This window comes from Chamaea fasciata, unplaced genomic scaffold (assembly GCF_029207755.1).
Source record: "Chamaea fasciata isolate MVZ Bird 193981 ecotype frontalis unplaced genomic scaffold, bChaFas1.0.hap1 SCAF_18, whole genome shotgun sequence".
NCBI classification, from domain to species: Eukaryota; Metazoa; Chordata; class Aves; order Passeriformes; family Sylviidae; genus Chamaea; species Chamaea fasciata.
Genome location: NW_027094103.1, coordinates 10435363 through 10452842, shown reverse-complemented (window position 1 = coordinate 10452842; position 17480 = coordinate 10435363). Strand labels below are relative to the sequence as shown.

Genomic DNA, 17480 nt, shown 5'->3' with positions numbered 1-17480 from the left:
TGGGTTTACTGACCCATCTGTGAGCAGATCTCCCCGCGACCCCGAGGGAGGTATGGAATTCCCATGTGGGATCTCCCCTTGCACAGCCCCTGCTCCCACCCCCAGATAATTACAGCCTCCTTAAGCCAGAGGTGAAGCAGCTTCCCGGCACCACCAGCAGCCCCAATCTCATTACAAATCTCAGTGACTCCCAGTGGTTTCCACTCCCTGATTTTTATGATTTGGGAGATAAGGGGATCTATTTATAGCGCTTGGGTTGCCAGAGCAAAGTTGGAGGCTCTGACCTGTGTGCCTCCAAGGAGGAGCAGCACCCTGGCACTCACAGTTGGGGTCTCAGAGCATCCATGGAATTTGCTGTTGATGCCACCAGGGTTGGGAGTTCAGCTCAGCATTTTCATCTGGAGTTCCAGGCAATTCATTTGTTGCAAGACCACAAGAAGTGTTTGCCATGGGAAGGATTTGCCCCGGGAAGGATTTGCCCCTTTCCCAGCCAGCTCTGAAGGTGGGGAAGATGCTGGTGCAGGGCTCGCAGGAGCATCCCAGCTCCCTCTGACACAAACTGCCTCGGCTCCTGCAAATCTTTCTTTGAACTTTGATTTTCTGTTCACTCGTTCTTCTGCCTGAGGCGTTTTGCAATTGTGGGATTGTGAGCGGCTCTGAGTTTCTCTGAGTGGAAGAGATGAGAAGAAAAGGATCATTTCCTGGCTGGTTGTGCTGCAGTGTGAGGCCAAGGTCACTTTGGGTGTCTGCCTCCCCCTTTAGGACAATTTTCCTGGCCCAGGAGCAGACCTGTCCCTGTGACAATCAGAAGCACCTGCAGGGCAGGGTGCAGTTCGAAGGGTGTCCCTTTTCTTCCCTGTCTTCTGAACTCAAACCGTGCTTTTTGATGGAATCCCAAGAGCAAAACGCAGGGACCAGCAGCAGGGTGGGTACCTGGGCAGTGAGGGGCTGCTTCCTCCCCAGCCACGTGCAGAGAGAGGCTCCAGCACTGCAAGATTTGCTGCAGCCAGGAGAGTTTTAGGGGCAGTGAAGGGTTACAGGCGACCACTGCAGGAGCACTTCTGGTTTTGCTGGTGTCCATGGTGCCCATCTCCCTCCAGCCCTTCCGAGCACAGGGATCCAAAGGGGACAGGTATCACAAAGGGGCCAGGACAGTGATAAACATCCTGCCCTCATGGTCTCTTCAGTTTTGGAGGCAAAGCACCTTGTGACCCCCTGCAAGCACTTTAGGACTCCCTCCATGGGACGGTGGCGGGCAGTGGTTGCCCATTTTGGGGTGTGGGGTTGTCACAGCCTGGCAGGAGTGCCCGGGCTCTTCCAGGAGCAGAGATGTGCCGACAGCCCGGGGTGTTCCCTGCTCCTTGGCAGGGATATTAAACCTCTGCACTTGCTTGGTCTGCAAATCCCCGCCTGCAAAGTGCACCCGAGGGGCAGCTCTGTTCTTCTCGGCTCAAAATTGACTCGTGGCCAGTGGGGCTGGGGTCCCTCCAGCACGAACCTGGCACGGCTTTGCTGGGAGGTGCCACTTCCCCAGGGGATTGGGAATTAATTAATTCTCCAAGCCCCACGGATGTTGGTGTGGCCAGTACAACAGGCTATGGGGCAACGTGTGTGTAAAACCCACGAAGTTTCTCTTTTTTTTTTGGTGGGGAAGCAGAGAGGGAATTTCTGGGACAGCTGTTGTCAGTGCCCAGACGCTGCTGGGTGGATTCTCTTCCTCTGTTGAAGTTGGTTGGATTCTTCAGAGCCACTGAGAAATTTAAAAATAAAACCATCCCGAATTCGGGGTATATGTGAACTTGGGGGGTTTTCTGGCTGTGGAGCGCTGGGAGCGTGTTTGCTGTAGCCATTCCCAGCAGGTCAAAGGTGCTGGAAGGGTCAGATTAGGTGGAAAAAAAAAAATCCCCAAACAAACCTGGAAAAGTTTAACCGGCGGCTTCCGGCTGGCGATTTTTTTTCCCAGCTAAAAACCTTCATTTGGCCGGGAATAATTAATCGCCCGGGGGGATTCCGCGCCCCTTCCCGGGACTGAGAGCGGGGAAAGGGTGTCCAGGAGCCGCGGGGGGCGATGCTCGGGGGTGGCCCCGGGGGGGACACGGGTGGTCCCGGGGGGTGCCCCATCCCTCCTCCCCGCGGGGCGCGGGCGGGGCGCGGCGGGGCCGGCCCCGGTGGAGGCGGGCGGCCAGGCGGGCGGCCCCCGCTCCCTCCGCGCCCCTCCGCGCCCCTCCGCGCCACCGGGCTCCCCCAAGATGGCCGCCGACGTGGGATCGATGTGTCGATACCGGACACGGTTTGATGCCCGCCGGCTCCAGGTCGGTGGCGGCGGCGGCGGGCGGGAGGGAGGGAGGGAGGGATGGGGGCGGCCGCCCGGATCACTCCCCCCCCCCCTCCTCGCTTCTCCCCGTCCCTCCCTCCCTCCCTCTCCCCCCCGCGCCCGCCCCCCTCCCTCCGCCCGCCCTTCCCCATCGATAGGTATCAGAAATTGATCCCCGCCGCCGCCGCCGCTCTTTGTTCGGCGCCGCCCGCCCGGGAGCCTGGAGCAGAGCATGGAGCAGCGCTAGCGGCGATGGAGCCGCGATGGAGCCCCGGCCCCCGCCCCGCCGCCCCCGAGGTGACAGCAGGGCCGGGGGGCGGCCGCCGCTCCGCCCCGGCGGGAGGGAGGGAAGGGAGGAAGAGGAGGGAGGGAAGTTGCGCGGGATGAAGTTGCGGGGAGCGCGGCCCCCCGCGCCGCCCCGCCAAGTTTCTGGCGGTCCCCGCCCGCCGAGCGGAGCCGCAGGTGCCCGCGGGCTGCCAAGTGTCCCCGGCGCCGCCCGCGGCGGAGGCGGCTCGGTCCCCGCATCCCCCGGCGCGCTCGGGGCGGGCAGAGCCGCGCGGTTGCGGTGATGGATGCGGGGATGGCGGAGCGGGGCTGCCCGGAGCCCCGCCGCCCTCCCATTGTTATCCGGGGCCGGTGTGCGGGGCCGGTGCGGGGGCTCGGCCAGCCCTGAGCGCCGGGAAGGCGGGCGGTACCGGGCGGTGCTGCTCGGACCGGGGATGGATGCGGCGGGGGGGCGGCAGCTCCTTTGTGGCTCCGGGCAGGTCACGGCCGCCGTATCCCACCGTGGTACCCTCGGTCTGTGAAATTCCCGGTAAGTCCTTTGTTACCGTGTGCGGGGGAAGGTTGCCAGGGGCTGCTGACAGTTTGTGACCTTAAATACGCACCTTAAATAGGAGGTGGATAATTAACACAATGGCTCTCCCAACATAATGGGTTGAAACCCAACCTGGAGCCGCTACAACAACCGAAACGCGCATTTCCATGGATATTAAAGGGGTTTATCCCCGTAGGATATTCCGGAGTTTAAAATGCAGCGTGCTTCGGAGGGGAGTAAACAAATTGAAATGCGATTTATGGGGCTCCGGTACTGGATCAACAGTTCCAGCATTTAATGCATTTTGGCTTTTAAGCAGATTACGTGCTGCATCTGCGCTACGCGACCCGAAAAGTACCGCAGGTACCGCGGCCGGTGGGTTTGCCATGACTGCTCAGTTCTGGCATTGTGGCCGGGAAGGGATTACGGCTCTAAAGCGCTTCGGATACAAAAGCGTTCCTCGCTAAATCGCGCTAATGACTTTTCCTGGGTGCGCGCAGAACCTTTATTTAAAGATAAATATTGGCAGCTACTTTGCCGTGGGTCTGTCGGGGGCGAACTTTGCCGGAGGGAGAGGTGGGTTGGGAGGTGGCGGCTCTCCTTCCTTCCTTCCTTCCTCCCTCCCTTCCTTCCTTCCCTCCCCGCCGTTCCGCCTGGCCGGTGCCTGTAGCTGGGTGCGGAGCTGGAGAGGGAGCAGTGGGGATTGACTTCTGTCCAGGCAGCAGTTCTGCCGCCTCGCCGGGATCACGTTGGGAAAGGTGACCTTGTGCCAGCTTGGCCTAATGCCCTCCATTAAGAAAAAAAAAAAAAAAAAAAAAAAAAGACAACAAGAGGGGGAAGAAAAAAAAGAAAAAAAAAAAAAAAAGGAAGGCAAGCAATCCATTTATTATTCTTCCAAGAGCTTTTTCCTTTTTTTTTTTTTTTTCCTCTTCCTTTTTAATGGATGTGTCTGAGCAGCTCCGGTGGCCTGGGGCTGGCCGGGAATGGCAGAGTTTGAGCCGCCCTGATGAATGGTGTGCATATGGAAAACACAGGGATAATGTGCGACTCGGCAGCGCCGGGATCGAAACGGCGCTGAGCCCTTTTTACGGCAGAGAGTCGCGGAAATGAGAAGAGATAAAATTCTATCAAAGATAATACCCGACGTATTTCACCGCGTTATGAGATTGGTTTATTGTGTACATTACTAATGCAGTATTTTTTTTTTTTTTTTTACAGCTTTCTTGTGTGTGATAGTCAGAGCGGGATTCATACCTTCCTGGGGTTTTGGGGGTTTAATTTGCTTGGGGTTTATTGCGTTCTGGTTGGTACTGTGTGGATTTATGGGATGCTCTGTGTGCTGGATGCTGCTCTAATCCAACCCGTTCTGCGTTAAAACGGCAAAAAAATGGGCAAGAGTTGCGAGCTGCTGATTTGGGGTAATAAATACAACGGCGAGCGAGAGCGATTAGAGCCATCTTTTATAAATGTCTTCACATCTCATTATGCAGATGAGCTCTGGCTACGCGGCTCCAAGCCTTTGGTTCTCTCCTCAAATAAAATGTTCTTGGGTTTTATTTCCCGGAATGCAAATGCTCTCTCCGCGTGCCGGAGTTGGGCAGAAACTTTGTTGGCTCTGCCGGATGGTGGAGAGCCTCGGAGCCTGGTTCTGGTTTGATGAAATGTTTTTGCTGTTTAAAGTTTAGGGGAGAAGGAGAAGAGCAAAAAAAAGCAAAAAAAAAGCACAACTGTGGATGTGATTAAAATATTATAACCTTATGATATTCTGAAGTGCATAAATTTTACATATCAGCTACAGAGGGAGTTTAGACATCCATTAAATGATATGACAGCTTGACTTATCTAAATGTGCATCATTTAACAATGTGTCAAAATTCTGCTTTATATAGACGACAGCAGTAAATAAGCTATCAGTCCTCTTGGCTGGAGCTTAATTCCTGGAGCTTGGACTAATAAACTTAACTGCATTCTTGTGGAGCAGCAGGATAAACCTGAGGGGAGGCCGAGGCGCTTCTGGGGTTGTGAATGTAGGAGCTGCACCTCTGCAAATGCCCCGGGTGCTCTGCGCTTGTAGGGCTCTTATGGAGAGGCTGGTGGGACATCCCGGTTTCCTCCAGCATCTCCAGCACCCAACACCTTCCATCCCCATCCCTGCTGGAGGGTGGGATGGTGGCTGCGGTCACTGTGCCCAAGGGAAAGCGAGGGGAACCCAAGGAGGCTCTGGGTGCCCCCATCTGGGAGGGATTTTTGTCTTTCCAAGCTGAAATCTTCGGGTTTGTGGAAGTGCAGCGTGTGCCTGGGGCTGGCTGAGAAGCCTTGTGAGGCTGGGAATGCGGTTTGTGCTTTCCAGTGGCTCCAGCTGCTCCGGGTGCAGCGGGGCGTGGGGAGCATTGGCTGCAGAATCATCTGGTTTGAACAATTAATCTGAATTTGGGCGCAGTGGCAGCGCTGGGGAGCGGCAGATGTCTGTCTCATGGTTGGCTTGGCTGTTGTCTGATGGCTGCGTGCTCCTCCTGGGAGCTTCCCAGTGACCAGAACTCTTCAGGTGGGTTCTCTGCTGTCTCCTCACGGGGCTGTGCTCTGTCGGTGGGGACACAAGTGAGGCTTCTGTCCTTCACCCAGGAGCTCTGTGTCCTCAGGGGTGGAGGGCTGCGGCGGCTGGAAATGCGGCTGCCCCCAAGGAAGCTCCAGCTGAACTGGTCACTGAAATGTAGCTGGAGCATTTGGTGGAGCATGGAGCATGTGGTGGCTGACATCAACAACCTCACGGTGTTCCCTTCCTCACTGCCTCCACTGCAGCTCCCTCCTTGGGACAGCCTGAGGTGACAATCCATCCCGGCCCCCAAATCTTTCATTAATACCTGATATTTCTACTATTTCCAATTTTATGTGAAGGAAGGAGGAGATGGGCCGTGTTTCTGCTCTGGGGTCAGTATTGAGCATCGCCGGAAAGTCAGACTGTGAAGTTCCTGAAGTGAAATCTGATTTTTTTTTTCCTGTGAATTTTTTTTTTTTTCTGACTGAATAATTGAGATGCTGCCAGACAAGAAGAACTGCAGAAAATGAGAGTTTATCTTTAGCACCACAGTTCTCACTTTAGAAACTGGTGACCCCAATTCCAGCCTGGAGAGTGACTTCTTCCCTAATTAATAAATCCATTAATTAATTGTGTGCGTGCTGCAGCCCATTAGAGATGTACACGCTGGCCTCCTGATCCAGTTTAGTGGATTGTCTCTGTGGCCTTGGAAGGAGGGGAGGCAAAAAGGGATTGTGACCATGAGGCAGATAGGGGACAGGGATGGAAATACGATTTGATTTCTGGGGGGCTGCAGGGACGAGCGCAAGCCCTGCCAGCTCCTGGTGGGTGTTCCAGCTTGGACAGGGGCGTGGGGACTCAGTGGAGTGCTCAGGGTTGCTGTGGCCACCGAGACGGGGGACAGCAGTGAGGGGTGGGCGTCGTGGGGTGCCTCTTGCGTGGATGCCCTGCGGGACGGGGAGAGCCGCTCCCAGGGCCCTGGCATCACCCCCTGGGTTTGCATTCTTGGCTCCTGCGCCGCGGGTGGAGCAGAATGTTAAAGCCTTGGGTGATCTGAATTATTATTTCTGACCAGATGAAGCAGCAGTGCACTCCCGGCCCGCCAGTCCTTCAGGAGGCACTTGCTGAACTCGGAAATCTCAGCAGAGCCTGCGGAACTCGCGATGCATCTCCCTCCATATGTTGGCACAGGAGCTGCTCCCTTCAGTTAATTTTTCTTGCTGTCTGCAGAGGCCTGGAATGAAAATACAGGGAAATCGTTGTGTGTGCTGGTCCCAGGGCTCCTGTTTTCTCTGTTGAATGGGAAGTTGTCTGTTGGCAAAAGAAGTATCTTTAAATGCAGGAGGCTTTGCTTGTCTGTGGGTTTTAGGGGCTCCAGGGGCCCCTCTCCTCCCCCATTTTCCACTCCTGGTTTTGCTGGCTGGAGAAAATCGGTGTATTTGGATCCCCAGAGGTGGCTGCATGTCCCAAGGGACAGCAGTGGCGCTTCTCCCATCCTCCCTTGAGTGCTGGTGTAATCATGGCACCACATCCCTGACTGCAGGAATTCCCACATCCCAAATTTCGGGGAATTATCCTGGGAGGTGCCAGCAAAACGCAACAAATTGAAATTGCAGGGCCATTGTTTGCAGGGAGAGAAGGTGAACAGCAGCATCCTGCCCCTCAGCCTGCCTTGAAATGGGGTTTATTTAGGATTTGCAAGCCATCCGTGTGTGCTCCCCCCGTACCAGACCTCAAGACAGAGCCCACACTGCAGCTCATGGTGTAGCACATTCCCTCTGGGATTAGAAAAGGCACGTTAGAGACATCCATCCCCCCCCCCAAAAAAGCCTCGGTGAAGTTTCTCAGAACATTTTGTACCATCCTGCTCCTATTACCGAAAGATGTAATTCCCCAACTTGGGAGATAATAAGCAGGTATTGACTTCTGCTGGGGTCATTATCAAGATTTATTCAGTCAATATGGCTCCTTGGGTCAATAAATCTTGAGGTTGATAAAGGAGGAATATATACTTGCAGACTTTATTAAAAAGTTTTCCCCTTTTGTAACACTTTTTCCCGTGTCTTGCAACAGGATCTGTGACTGAGTTTTATTTAATTACCTTTTTTTTTTTCGTGGTGCACGTTTTCCTGCAGCTTTTGGTCTGTCTTTCCAAGGCAGCACAATTTGGGAAGCAGGATTGGACCCCGTGCTGGCTCTGGTTTGCTGGAAATCCCTTTTATGCTGTGATTCCCCCTCTCCCGGCCTGGCTGTGGTGCTGGGTGGGGATTTGGGGGAATGGGGGCAATATTCAATATTCCCACCATTGGTGCCTTTTTTAAGCTGAGCTTCCCTGGACGCGCCAACACCTCCTCCCAAAATGGATTTGATGCCTTTTATTCTTTAACGCGGCCTTGCTGCTGAATTATTTTATTTTTTTTTTGGCTACTTTGGTGCAGCTCTAAGTGATTTCCCCAAAGCTGCCCCGGCACCCCCTGAGCGCTGACTTTGCTGTGGCTTCAGCGAGCCGTGGGGCCGATTTAATATTTAACTCTCGGCGTGTGCCTGTGCCAGCCAGTCCTCCTGCAGCACAGATTCCCGAAAAAGTAAATAAGCAATTTGAACCCCGGGTAAATATTCCTCTGGTGGGAGCTGTGCCGTGCGTCAGCCGCTCCGAGCACGCCGCCGTTGCCTTTGGTAACGCTCCCGTGGTTTTACACCAAAGTCAGGACCTCGAGCATCCTTTGTTTTCTTCCGTCGGGATAACATAATAAAGTATTACCTGGTGCTGGCAGCAGGGCTTGTAATGTGTGCTGTAAGCACGGAGCAGAGCCGGGGTGTTATTGCTCAGCCTGGCTGCAGAGGACATTTATTCCTTATTAATCACGCTGACGGGGAGAGCTGCCTCCGTCTGCGGCTCTGGGAGCGCTGCACAAACATTGCTGGCGTCCCTGGGAGCTGGGTCATTATTGCCCCTCTTGTCCCCTCAGTTTCTTGGCTGAGGGAGGAGCTGCGGGCTCCGTGGGGGCGCAGTTTGGGCTAAAAGGGCCCTTGTGATGCCCGCCACGGCGGCTGGCATGGGGTGAGTGGAGGATGGTGCCCTCCAGGAGGAAGGCTGGTGGGGACCCCCGTGCTGTAGCTATCCCTCAGGATGGTGGGGCTAAACTCCATCCAGGGGAGGGTTAGGTTGGATATCAGGGGAAGTTTCAGCCCCCGGAGGGTGCTGGGGCACAGCCCAGGCTCCCCAGGGAATGGGCACAGCCCTGAGGCTGCCACAGCTCCGGGAGCCTTTGGACACCGCTCCCAGGGTGGGATTTTTGGGGTGTCTGTGCAGGGCCAGGGGTTGGACTCGATGATCCTTTTGGGTCCCTTACAACTGAGGACACTCTGTGAGTCTCCCCCTGAGTGGCCGCTGAGGCCACGTTCGTTGTGCCAGGATGGGATGGAGTGGGATGCTGTGGTTGCGCCCCTTCCTCCGGCACCAGAGATGGGCTGTGCTTTGTTGATGCCGACCCATCCAACCTCATCCCAGCCCCGTTCCTGGCAGAGCTGAGGGCTGCTGGGTGCCTGGGCTGGCAGGGCTGTGCCCTGGGCATGGCTCCAGCACGTGTCCAGGCATCCCGGGCCAGCGGCTCCGCTCGGCGCACGCCGCTGAGGAAGCGTCTCCTGCCGCCGCGCTTTCCTTTCGAATAAAAGCAGCTAATTAACATTATTCTTTAATTATTGCCTTTATCAACAAGGGGTCTGGTTTATACCAGCAGGATAGTCGCTTTCCTTTCCACTACCCAAGCGAATGCTTCAATTCCTGTTGCTTTTGAAATGAATTTGATGTCATCTGCCCATTGTCACTTAATGGGGACACTTGGGTAATGATTGCGCGCTCCAGCCCTGTTAGCAGCACTGCGAGCGTGTAATTTAGCCCCTTAGGCAACGGTACTTTTGAAATCTCTGGATAGTTTTGAACTCTCTGTTCTTAATTAAATATGCAATTTTTCACGGTAACCAGGTTAATTCTTTTGTGTTGTGTTGTAATACTGTTAGGAATTTTCATAGTTCTTATTAAACATTATTCAGGCATTGTGAATTCCATAATTAAAAAAAATGAAAAGAACAAAGCTTGATTCACTTCTTTCTTTTCCCTGGTTAATTTATCAAATGAATTTTGCAAATTTTTCTTTTTCTCCCCAGACAGCGTGCCAAGTGTTTTAAAGGGGAAGGATTTAATTGCTCTGTAGGGATTGGTTGGTTATGAAGGATTTGGCTGTTTGATTAGTAAACCCTATTGGGAATGGTTTAATGCTCCATGATCTTAAAAATTGTCTGATTGTGAGGCTCTCCAAGGATGTTTTCTCTCTTCCTTATGTACGGCAAAGGCTTTGCACAAGTGTGATTATGAGATGGGGAGGAGGGAGCCGAGGTCGGAGCTGGGTGAGCTGGGCTGCCCTGGCCACGAGGAGGAGGATGATGAGGCAAACCAGCAGTCGTTCCCAGGTTGTGGGAATGGAGCTCTGGCTGGGCCAGGATGGGGCCGCTCCAGGCTGGATCCATCACTCAGTTCCTCCTCCAAGGCTCGCTGCCCGTTTTACCTTGTATTATGATGGAATTTTATGGAATAGGTGGTTTATTAAGAGGCAAAACCCTGCTGTGCTCTCCGTGCCTGAATCGCTCTGCTATCCCTGGGCACAGATCCGTAAGGATGCTGTTGTGCTTGGGGAGGTGTGGCTGGGGGGATCCCTGCAGGCTGGACATGCATGAGGAGGGATGTGGGGATGCAGCTGCCAGGGGTTTGATCCAGGTACCCCGAAGCAGGGGGATCCCACTTGCTCTGACTCTGGAGCCTGGGGATGTCCAGCCAGGAGTCTTTATTTAGGGAGGCTTTAAATGGACAAAACCACTCAGTTTCTGCTGGTTTTCTGGTCCTCTTTGGATGCAGAGCTGATGGAGGTGATGTCTGTGCACTGATATTGGGGCTGCAGGGTTGGGCTGTGACTCCAGTGTGCCAGGAAGGGCACAGTGCTCCAAAATCCCCGCTGGGGAAGAGCCTGGGCTTCCCTTCCAGAGTGTCCAGGAGCATCCCTGTGGACATTGCCAGCGGTGTTCTGTGTTGTTTTTAAAGCCCTTTTTATTTAATATGGAGGAAAAAAAGGCCAATATTTGGTGTTTTTAGCCAAGTGGTGCCAGCTGGGCTCCCCCTGATGTCGTGGGGTGAAGGACGGTGGGGCCTCACTATTAAATAACAGAACAACAGCCTGGTGCTGGCACCCAGTGGGATTTTGGGGGAGCAGGAGGGGTTTTGCCTCCTGCCTGGAGCATCCCCGGGAGGTGCCTCCGTCTGGGAGCTGCAGCCCAGCCTGGATCGATCGTGGCCAGGCTGAGAGGGCTCCCCAGGGGTTATTTGGGCTTTAAGGAGAGGTCAGAGAGTCATTACACTTATAAATATATTACAATTTAAGAGAGGAGCTGTCATTATCTTTGAACTTGGTTTATGTGGCGCCAATTTTCCCCCATTCTGTTTCCAGACAGGAGCATCAGCCAGGCTGAGGCAGCACCTGGACAGTCTAGGGGAGGAAATAAAGGATTCGGCAGTGCTGGGCAGGGGGGCTTTGCCTCAAAAAGCTTTAGAATCTACGCTTAAAACTGCTGCTTTCCCCCGAAACTTGGAGAAAGGTGCTAGCTCGAGGTTTGGGGAACCAAGCGATGCTGTGGTGATGCGGCCAGCGGCGATCCTGGGTTGGAATTTGTGTCAGAGCTGGGGTTTCTCTGCATCATCATCTTTTGGGTGCTTTTGGGCAGGGACAAGTCAGCAGCACGTGAGTGCCCTGGTGTGGCCGGGTGGGAACGTCACCAGCCCACAAAGGGAAGTCCAAGATGCCACCAAGCAGTGGCATCACCCCGTGGCATTGCTGGGCTGAGCAGCGTGGGCAGGGATACCAACGGGGGTTAAAAATTAGGATTGAAACCAAAATAAATCCCGGTTGTTCCCCCCAGTTTTCCTGTTCCTCAGGGCTGAGTGAGGCACTGAAGGAGCTATGCTGGGCTATGGCTGAAGCAAGGACACAAACCATTTGTGACTGTGGTGACACAGGGTTGGAGCAGGACTGATGGGTCCCACTCCCCACAGGGCTGCGCTGGAGCCAGAAAGTCACTTAAAAACAAAGAAAAAAAAAGACCAAAAAAAAAAAAAAGAAAAAAGAAAAAAGAAAAAGGCTAGAGATTTGCAAGGCGAAGGCGAGCAGATGCCAGTAATGTATTCCCAGGCATGACACGGAGTGGCAGCGTGTCATGAACCGTGTCCCCAGGGACCCCTGGGTCTGTGATATTGGCTTTAACCCCCACCAGCTCCGGTCGGCGCGTAAATTCATCAGGCTTACGGGTATTGCTCTTGGACTACTGAATAATTTACAGTTGCAGAGCCCAGCCAGGTTCAGGTCATCGGGGTTCATGGGTTAATAACAGGTTTGGTTTTTGTTGTCAGCATCTGCCTTGATAACATATGAAAGAATCCTATTCTGTTGATTAGATTTTGAAATGGATCAATTTTTAATCAGCAGAACATCTGACTCACTCAATAAGAGGAGCGTGGTGGAGACAGGACGAGGGGCTCGTTATTTACAGGATTGTTTGTTTTTACTAATACGCAAATCCTCGCTGGGGCTGGAGCCTCCCCCCCGCCCTCCCTCGCCCTGGCTCCCCCAAAATAAATCGCTGGGATTATCTGCAGCCTCGTGCCAGGTATTTGATCCATCTACTTGATTGGGTGGGAAATCCATGCTGCTGCTCAGGGCACGCTGAAGCTTTGATTTAACTATCTTGTTATCGATGGAAAACATTTACTTTCCAGTCACCGAACCTTAGAAAATTTTACATTTTGGGGGTGCTTTATTCAGCTCTTCCTGAGCTCTTCCTGTGTGGAGCTCCCCTCCCCAAGGACCACCAGGATGAGCCTGTGGGTGCTGGGAGAGCAGGGAACGAACCCTGGTGGGATGCAGAAATATCCTGGTCAAATTCCTGCCTGTGAGCAAAGTTTCTGAGGGAATAACTTTTGATTTCATCATTCAGAAGAGCTGAATCCCTGTGGAAAGTTAAATGCTGACCGGGGGACCTGGACTAAAGCTTTACTAATTTATTTTCTAAATTATTTGGTTTTGATTCTTGGGCATCAAAAAACCCCAAAGTTGACGTGTTTCATTGCATCTTGATAAACCCTACACGTCTCTTTTTGTAAAGACGTGCATGAAATAACTATATATATATTTAATAATAAATTAGTGGGCTTTTAATGGAATCCACTGGGTCAAAATTTTGGCTTGAAGCCAGTCAAGTGGTTAACAGCCACCATCACAGGACTCCCTGAAAATCAAATTCTGTTTTTGAATAACAGAAAAGGTAAAAATCTCACAAATGTAACTTTAGGAAGAGTGTCAGCGGGGTACAATGGTTCTGGCTGGGCACTCTCTGTCCCTGGCAGATATCGATATAGATAAGAACTCATTGGGATGATAATTTCCATGGGTTTGCCCTGGGCCCTTTGGGATTTTACTTTTAAAACTTGTGCTCTCTGGCAGTCTCCTTAACCTAAATAAATATTCTCCCTCGGATCAATTAAGATCATGGCTGGCACTGAGAAATTGCCCCTGGCAGATTTTTTTGGTTTTCTTCATTTCTTTCTTGAAAGTGCAGCCCCTTCTTAAAAATTCTGTGCACTTCTGAATTCATAGATACAGTTGATTCAGCCAAGTGGTGATTTAAGCATTGGGAGAAGCATGCTGAAGCCTCTGGCTGGTGCTGGGGGTGCTGGAGGTGAGGGTGTGAACATGGGGATGGATTTCCTGATCCCTTTGGGTGCCACAGGCTATTCCAGCTCCCAGCTGAGCACCCACGTGCTCTGTGTTTGCTGACCTTTGGTCACAACCCAGGTTTCCTCCGGAGCTTTGCAGTGCCTGGTGTTATTACAGCCCCGAAATCCCAAGGGCTGATTCCTATAACCTGGAAATAACTCTGCAGGTAACGGGTGTTTGCTCTCAGCGGACACAGGTGATGTATCAGCCTCTCCTAAGATCATTAGCACTGTGAGGAGGTTAAATATGCAGATTATATCATCCCTGGCAGGTTTATTTGCAAGAGAGCAACGGGTGTCACAAGTTCAGGACTTCCAAATTAAGTTTATTTTAGTGATGGAAAATGTGCTTCTTCTCTTGAGCATCTACTGTTTATTTTCTGACAGGAGTTGGAAGAAAAACAGCTTTGCAAAGAGTAGAGGGACTTCTGGTAACTTATTAACTCCAAAAACTGTCCTTGTGTTTAGCAGATGAGTAAATGTATTGCTGATGGGTGCGTGGGTTTTAATGTCATTGCTCTGGACAGGATTGACCCAAACCAGCTCCAGGGCTGGTTCTGCTGCCCTGTGTGAGCAAACAGCACAGGAGGGGCTGGAAAAGGTGCTTTGCTGCTTCCTTTGCACCTTGAGGCCGTGCAAGGGGGTTGCTCCTTTGCAACTCAGGGTTTATTCCAGGCTTCCCATCCCTGGGAGTTTTCAAGACCAGATTATACAAAGCTTGGAGCACCCCGGGATAGTGGAAGGTCCCCGTGCTCACGGCAGGGGGAGGAAAGAGATGATGTTCAAGGTTCCTTCCAGCCCAAAGCGGTTTTTATTCTATGATTTATTTGGGGTGTATGAATTTGTACCCCAGCCAGTCCCAGGGACAACCCCGTGTGTCACTCCAAAGCTGCATGGATGTGATCCAGAGTTACCAAGACCTGCAAACCATCCTCTCCTCTTTCCTCCTCATTTTTTTTTTTTTAAAGCCATTTAGCCAAGTATGATGCTGCAATAATTTTAGGCACCACAGGCACTTTGGGTTCATTAGGTCTCACTGTGGGGACCATACAAATTTACCTTTTGACAGCGGTGGTCTTCTCTGCCCATCCCTTCCCTTATTGAAGAATCCCCTTCCCACCAGGATGCCTAACCTGAGCCTGGAAGGGTTTCTGCGTTCCGGTCTTTTTTTAGGCTAATAATTAAACCATAATAACAGAGCCCAGCATCTCTTTATTTAAAGAGCAGATGGAGTGCTCTGGATATTAGCATGGCCCTGTGTCCCACAGTGCCAGCAGCTCCTGGAGCTCAGGGCTGGGATGAGCCCCCCAAGGACTGTGTTATTGGGTGGGCAGCGGGTGGCAACGCCGTGGGACGCCAAAATTACGAGGGCATCGTTAGGTAGGGGTGAGCTGAGAGGCTTTTCCTGCCCCTCTTTCCTATCCCATGGCTGAACCCCAGGAAGCTGCTTCAAAAGGCACTTTGGGGCTGCTGAGCTGGCACACCTGGCATGTCGTGGGCTGAGCTGTCCCTGTGTCCCACCGCCGCGAGCGATCCGAGGAGCCGCGGCTGTTACGGCTACAGCCCGAGTGGGGCTTTTTGGTGACACACATTTTAATGGCTAATCCCAGACTGCCACTTCCAAAAGCTATAAAAGAACAGAGAGCAAGCTTTGGCTGCTGAGCTGGCCCTGAACTCGTTGCTCCCTCCTCATCACTGAGATGTGGAGCTGCAGTGATGATTTCGGAGCTGCCAGTGCCATCCTAGAGGGTCCAGATCCATCCCCAGCAAATCCCTGCCTTTCCTCATTTTGTCTCCACCCAGCATCACCATCTAGCCGTGGTGCTGTGTACCTCCCACCCTGATTTCTCAGTGAAACACATTCTTTTTAATTTCTTTTCCTAAGCAGCCGCAATTGATAATTTAGCTCTGGATAAAGCAACCTTCCATCTTTTTCTTTCTTAGAGGCCAAAACATTGATGTTGTGTGAAATGGGAGCTTTGAGGAGGCTTTGTATGGAACTTAGCTTCCTGAAAAATTTATTTACTGCGACTGTGATCCGCAGGAGCGAATTGATGTTTATCTATAGTAGTTCTTGCCAGGAAAAAAAAAAAATGCATAACTGCACTTTCTTAGGAAGCCTTGAAAGGCCTTTTAAATAAGTGTCTAATAGTAGGCTCTCAATAGCAAACAGCCAGCTTGATAGACAGTGTACAGTATATTATTAACTATAAGCAGGCTTAATCTTTTCCTCATGTTTTAGAGAATGCTTTATAACCTTGTGGCCAAAGAATTCATGATGGCCAGGTATTTGAAGCTAAGCAAAAATTATACTGGCTGTAACTGCTGGGAGATCGATAGTGCCGGGAAAGGCAGGAGGCGGCGAGCTCCTGCTGCAGCCGTGTCCTGGAGCTGCTCCTCCCGGCCGCTCCTGGCTGTCTCCGTGGGGTTTAGGTGGCACAGGTGTCATGTGGAAGGTTCCCCAGGGAGGGATGTTCGTGGGGAGGGTGTTGTTTGTTTATTCTCCTCACAATTGCCATGTGGGAGGGACGGGGTGGGGGGGTGTCCTGGTTGATTCGGGCAGGTCCCGGCTCAGCGGTGGGATTGAGTCGTGGGATCGTTAAGGTTGGGACAGATCTCTTGAGATCATCGAGTCCAACCATTAACCCAGCACTGTCATGCTCGCCACTAAACCACGTCCCCAGGTGCCACACCTTTTGAATGGCTCCGAGGGTGGTGATTCCACCCCTGCACTGGGCGGCCTGTCTTAATATCTGACCACCCTTTCAATGAAAGGATTTTCCTGAATATCCAACCTGAACCTCCCCTGGCGCAGCTTGAGGCTGTTCCCTCTAGTCCCTAGTTCCCTGGGAGCACAGCCTGACCCCACCCCTGGCTGCACCCTCCTGTCAGGGAGTTGTGGAAACCCAGAAGGTCCCCCCTGAGCCTTGGCCCCATGTTGGGGTTCCCTCTTTTGCTGCTGTGTTCCTCAGCTCCTGCTGCCCGTGCTGTTGGACCCCGGGAGCTCTGGCCAGGAGTCAGGGAATCAATAGATGGTTAAGGTGATAAGTGGCTTTGCTAAAAACCAGTTTTGCAAGAGGAGTTTGCAAAGAGGTCAGCGGAGAGGATCTGAATCTGCACTCGCTCCAGCCCGGAGCTCGACCTGAATTAACCTGGGAAATACCCTCAGTGCGGGACACAGCTGCTCTCCTCTTGCTTCTGTGAATCCCTGTGGATCCTATGGGAGGGTGAGCCCGAGGAATGTCTCCTTCCTCCAGGCAGAGTGTTTGGGTGAGGTGAATGTGCCTGAAGGCAGTAGAAAATTAAACAAGCAGAGTTTGCTCAGCTGATAACTTCTGCCGGTCTCGGAGCCGGGAGCTGTGCTGGAATTCTGGTGGCACTGTTTACATATGGATGAAGTGCTCCTGTACAGCTCCTCCAACGTGGCTGGTCTAAGCAGGCTTTTCTCTAATCTCCACCGTGGCTGGATGCTGCTGCCAGCTCTGTTTTCCCTTGAACAAACTCATTCATTGCACCCAGTGTTAAGAAGATCCCGTTTTCAGGGTGCTTATTGCTTTTGGCACAGCTCGGTGACACTGCTGGGACTGAGCCACCTCCTGGCACCAGGCACAAGTGTCCAAGGTCTGCATTTCACCACGTGGACCCCCACTCTAAGAGATGGATTAGGGAGGAATGAGCAGAAACAGGGAGGAACAGATCTTCGGGATGTTTCATCCAAGTGTTTCCAACCACCGACAGCTCCTATGTGGATTTTCTGTGGGCAGAGTATGGGGTTGTTTTTAGACTTTCTGACATTTCTCAGGCTTGACTCATCTTTTCCCACCCGTAAGACCAGGAATATCCCCCCAACTCCATCCTCAAACGTTGGACACTGGGGCTGATGGCAGGATGAGCCAGCACCGGCATCTCCTCTCCCCTTTGGGGGAACGATTCTTTATTTTCCCTGCTTTTTCCCATTTATCAGGTGGAATTCCTCCTTGGCTGGTGACTCCAGAAG

At 52.5% G+C, this 17480-nt stretch overlaps 1 protein-coding gene across 2 annotated transcripts in view; it reads left to right on the top strand.

The window, feature by feature from the left end:
• The first annotated feature begins 2250 nt into the window (after positions 1-2250).
• The window catches only part of CUX2 (cut like homeobox 2), a 64090-nt gene continuing 48860 nt past the window's right edge, over positions 2251-17480 (top strand). Inside the window, exon 1 of one of the 2 annotated variants that reach the window (XM_066199557.1) lies at positions 2251-2312. In XM_066199557.1, the coding sequence (XP_066055654.1) occupies positions 2271-2312 (42 nt within the window). In that variant the 5' untranslated portion in view covers positions 2251-2270. Of the gene's footprint in view, positions 2313-2751; positions 3129-17480 lie in introns of those variants that run through there. The other variant, XM_066199553.1, reaches the window with a different exon arrangement.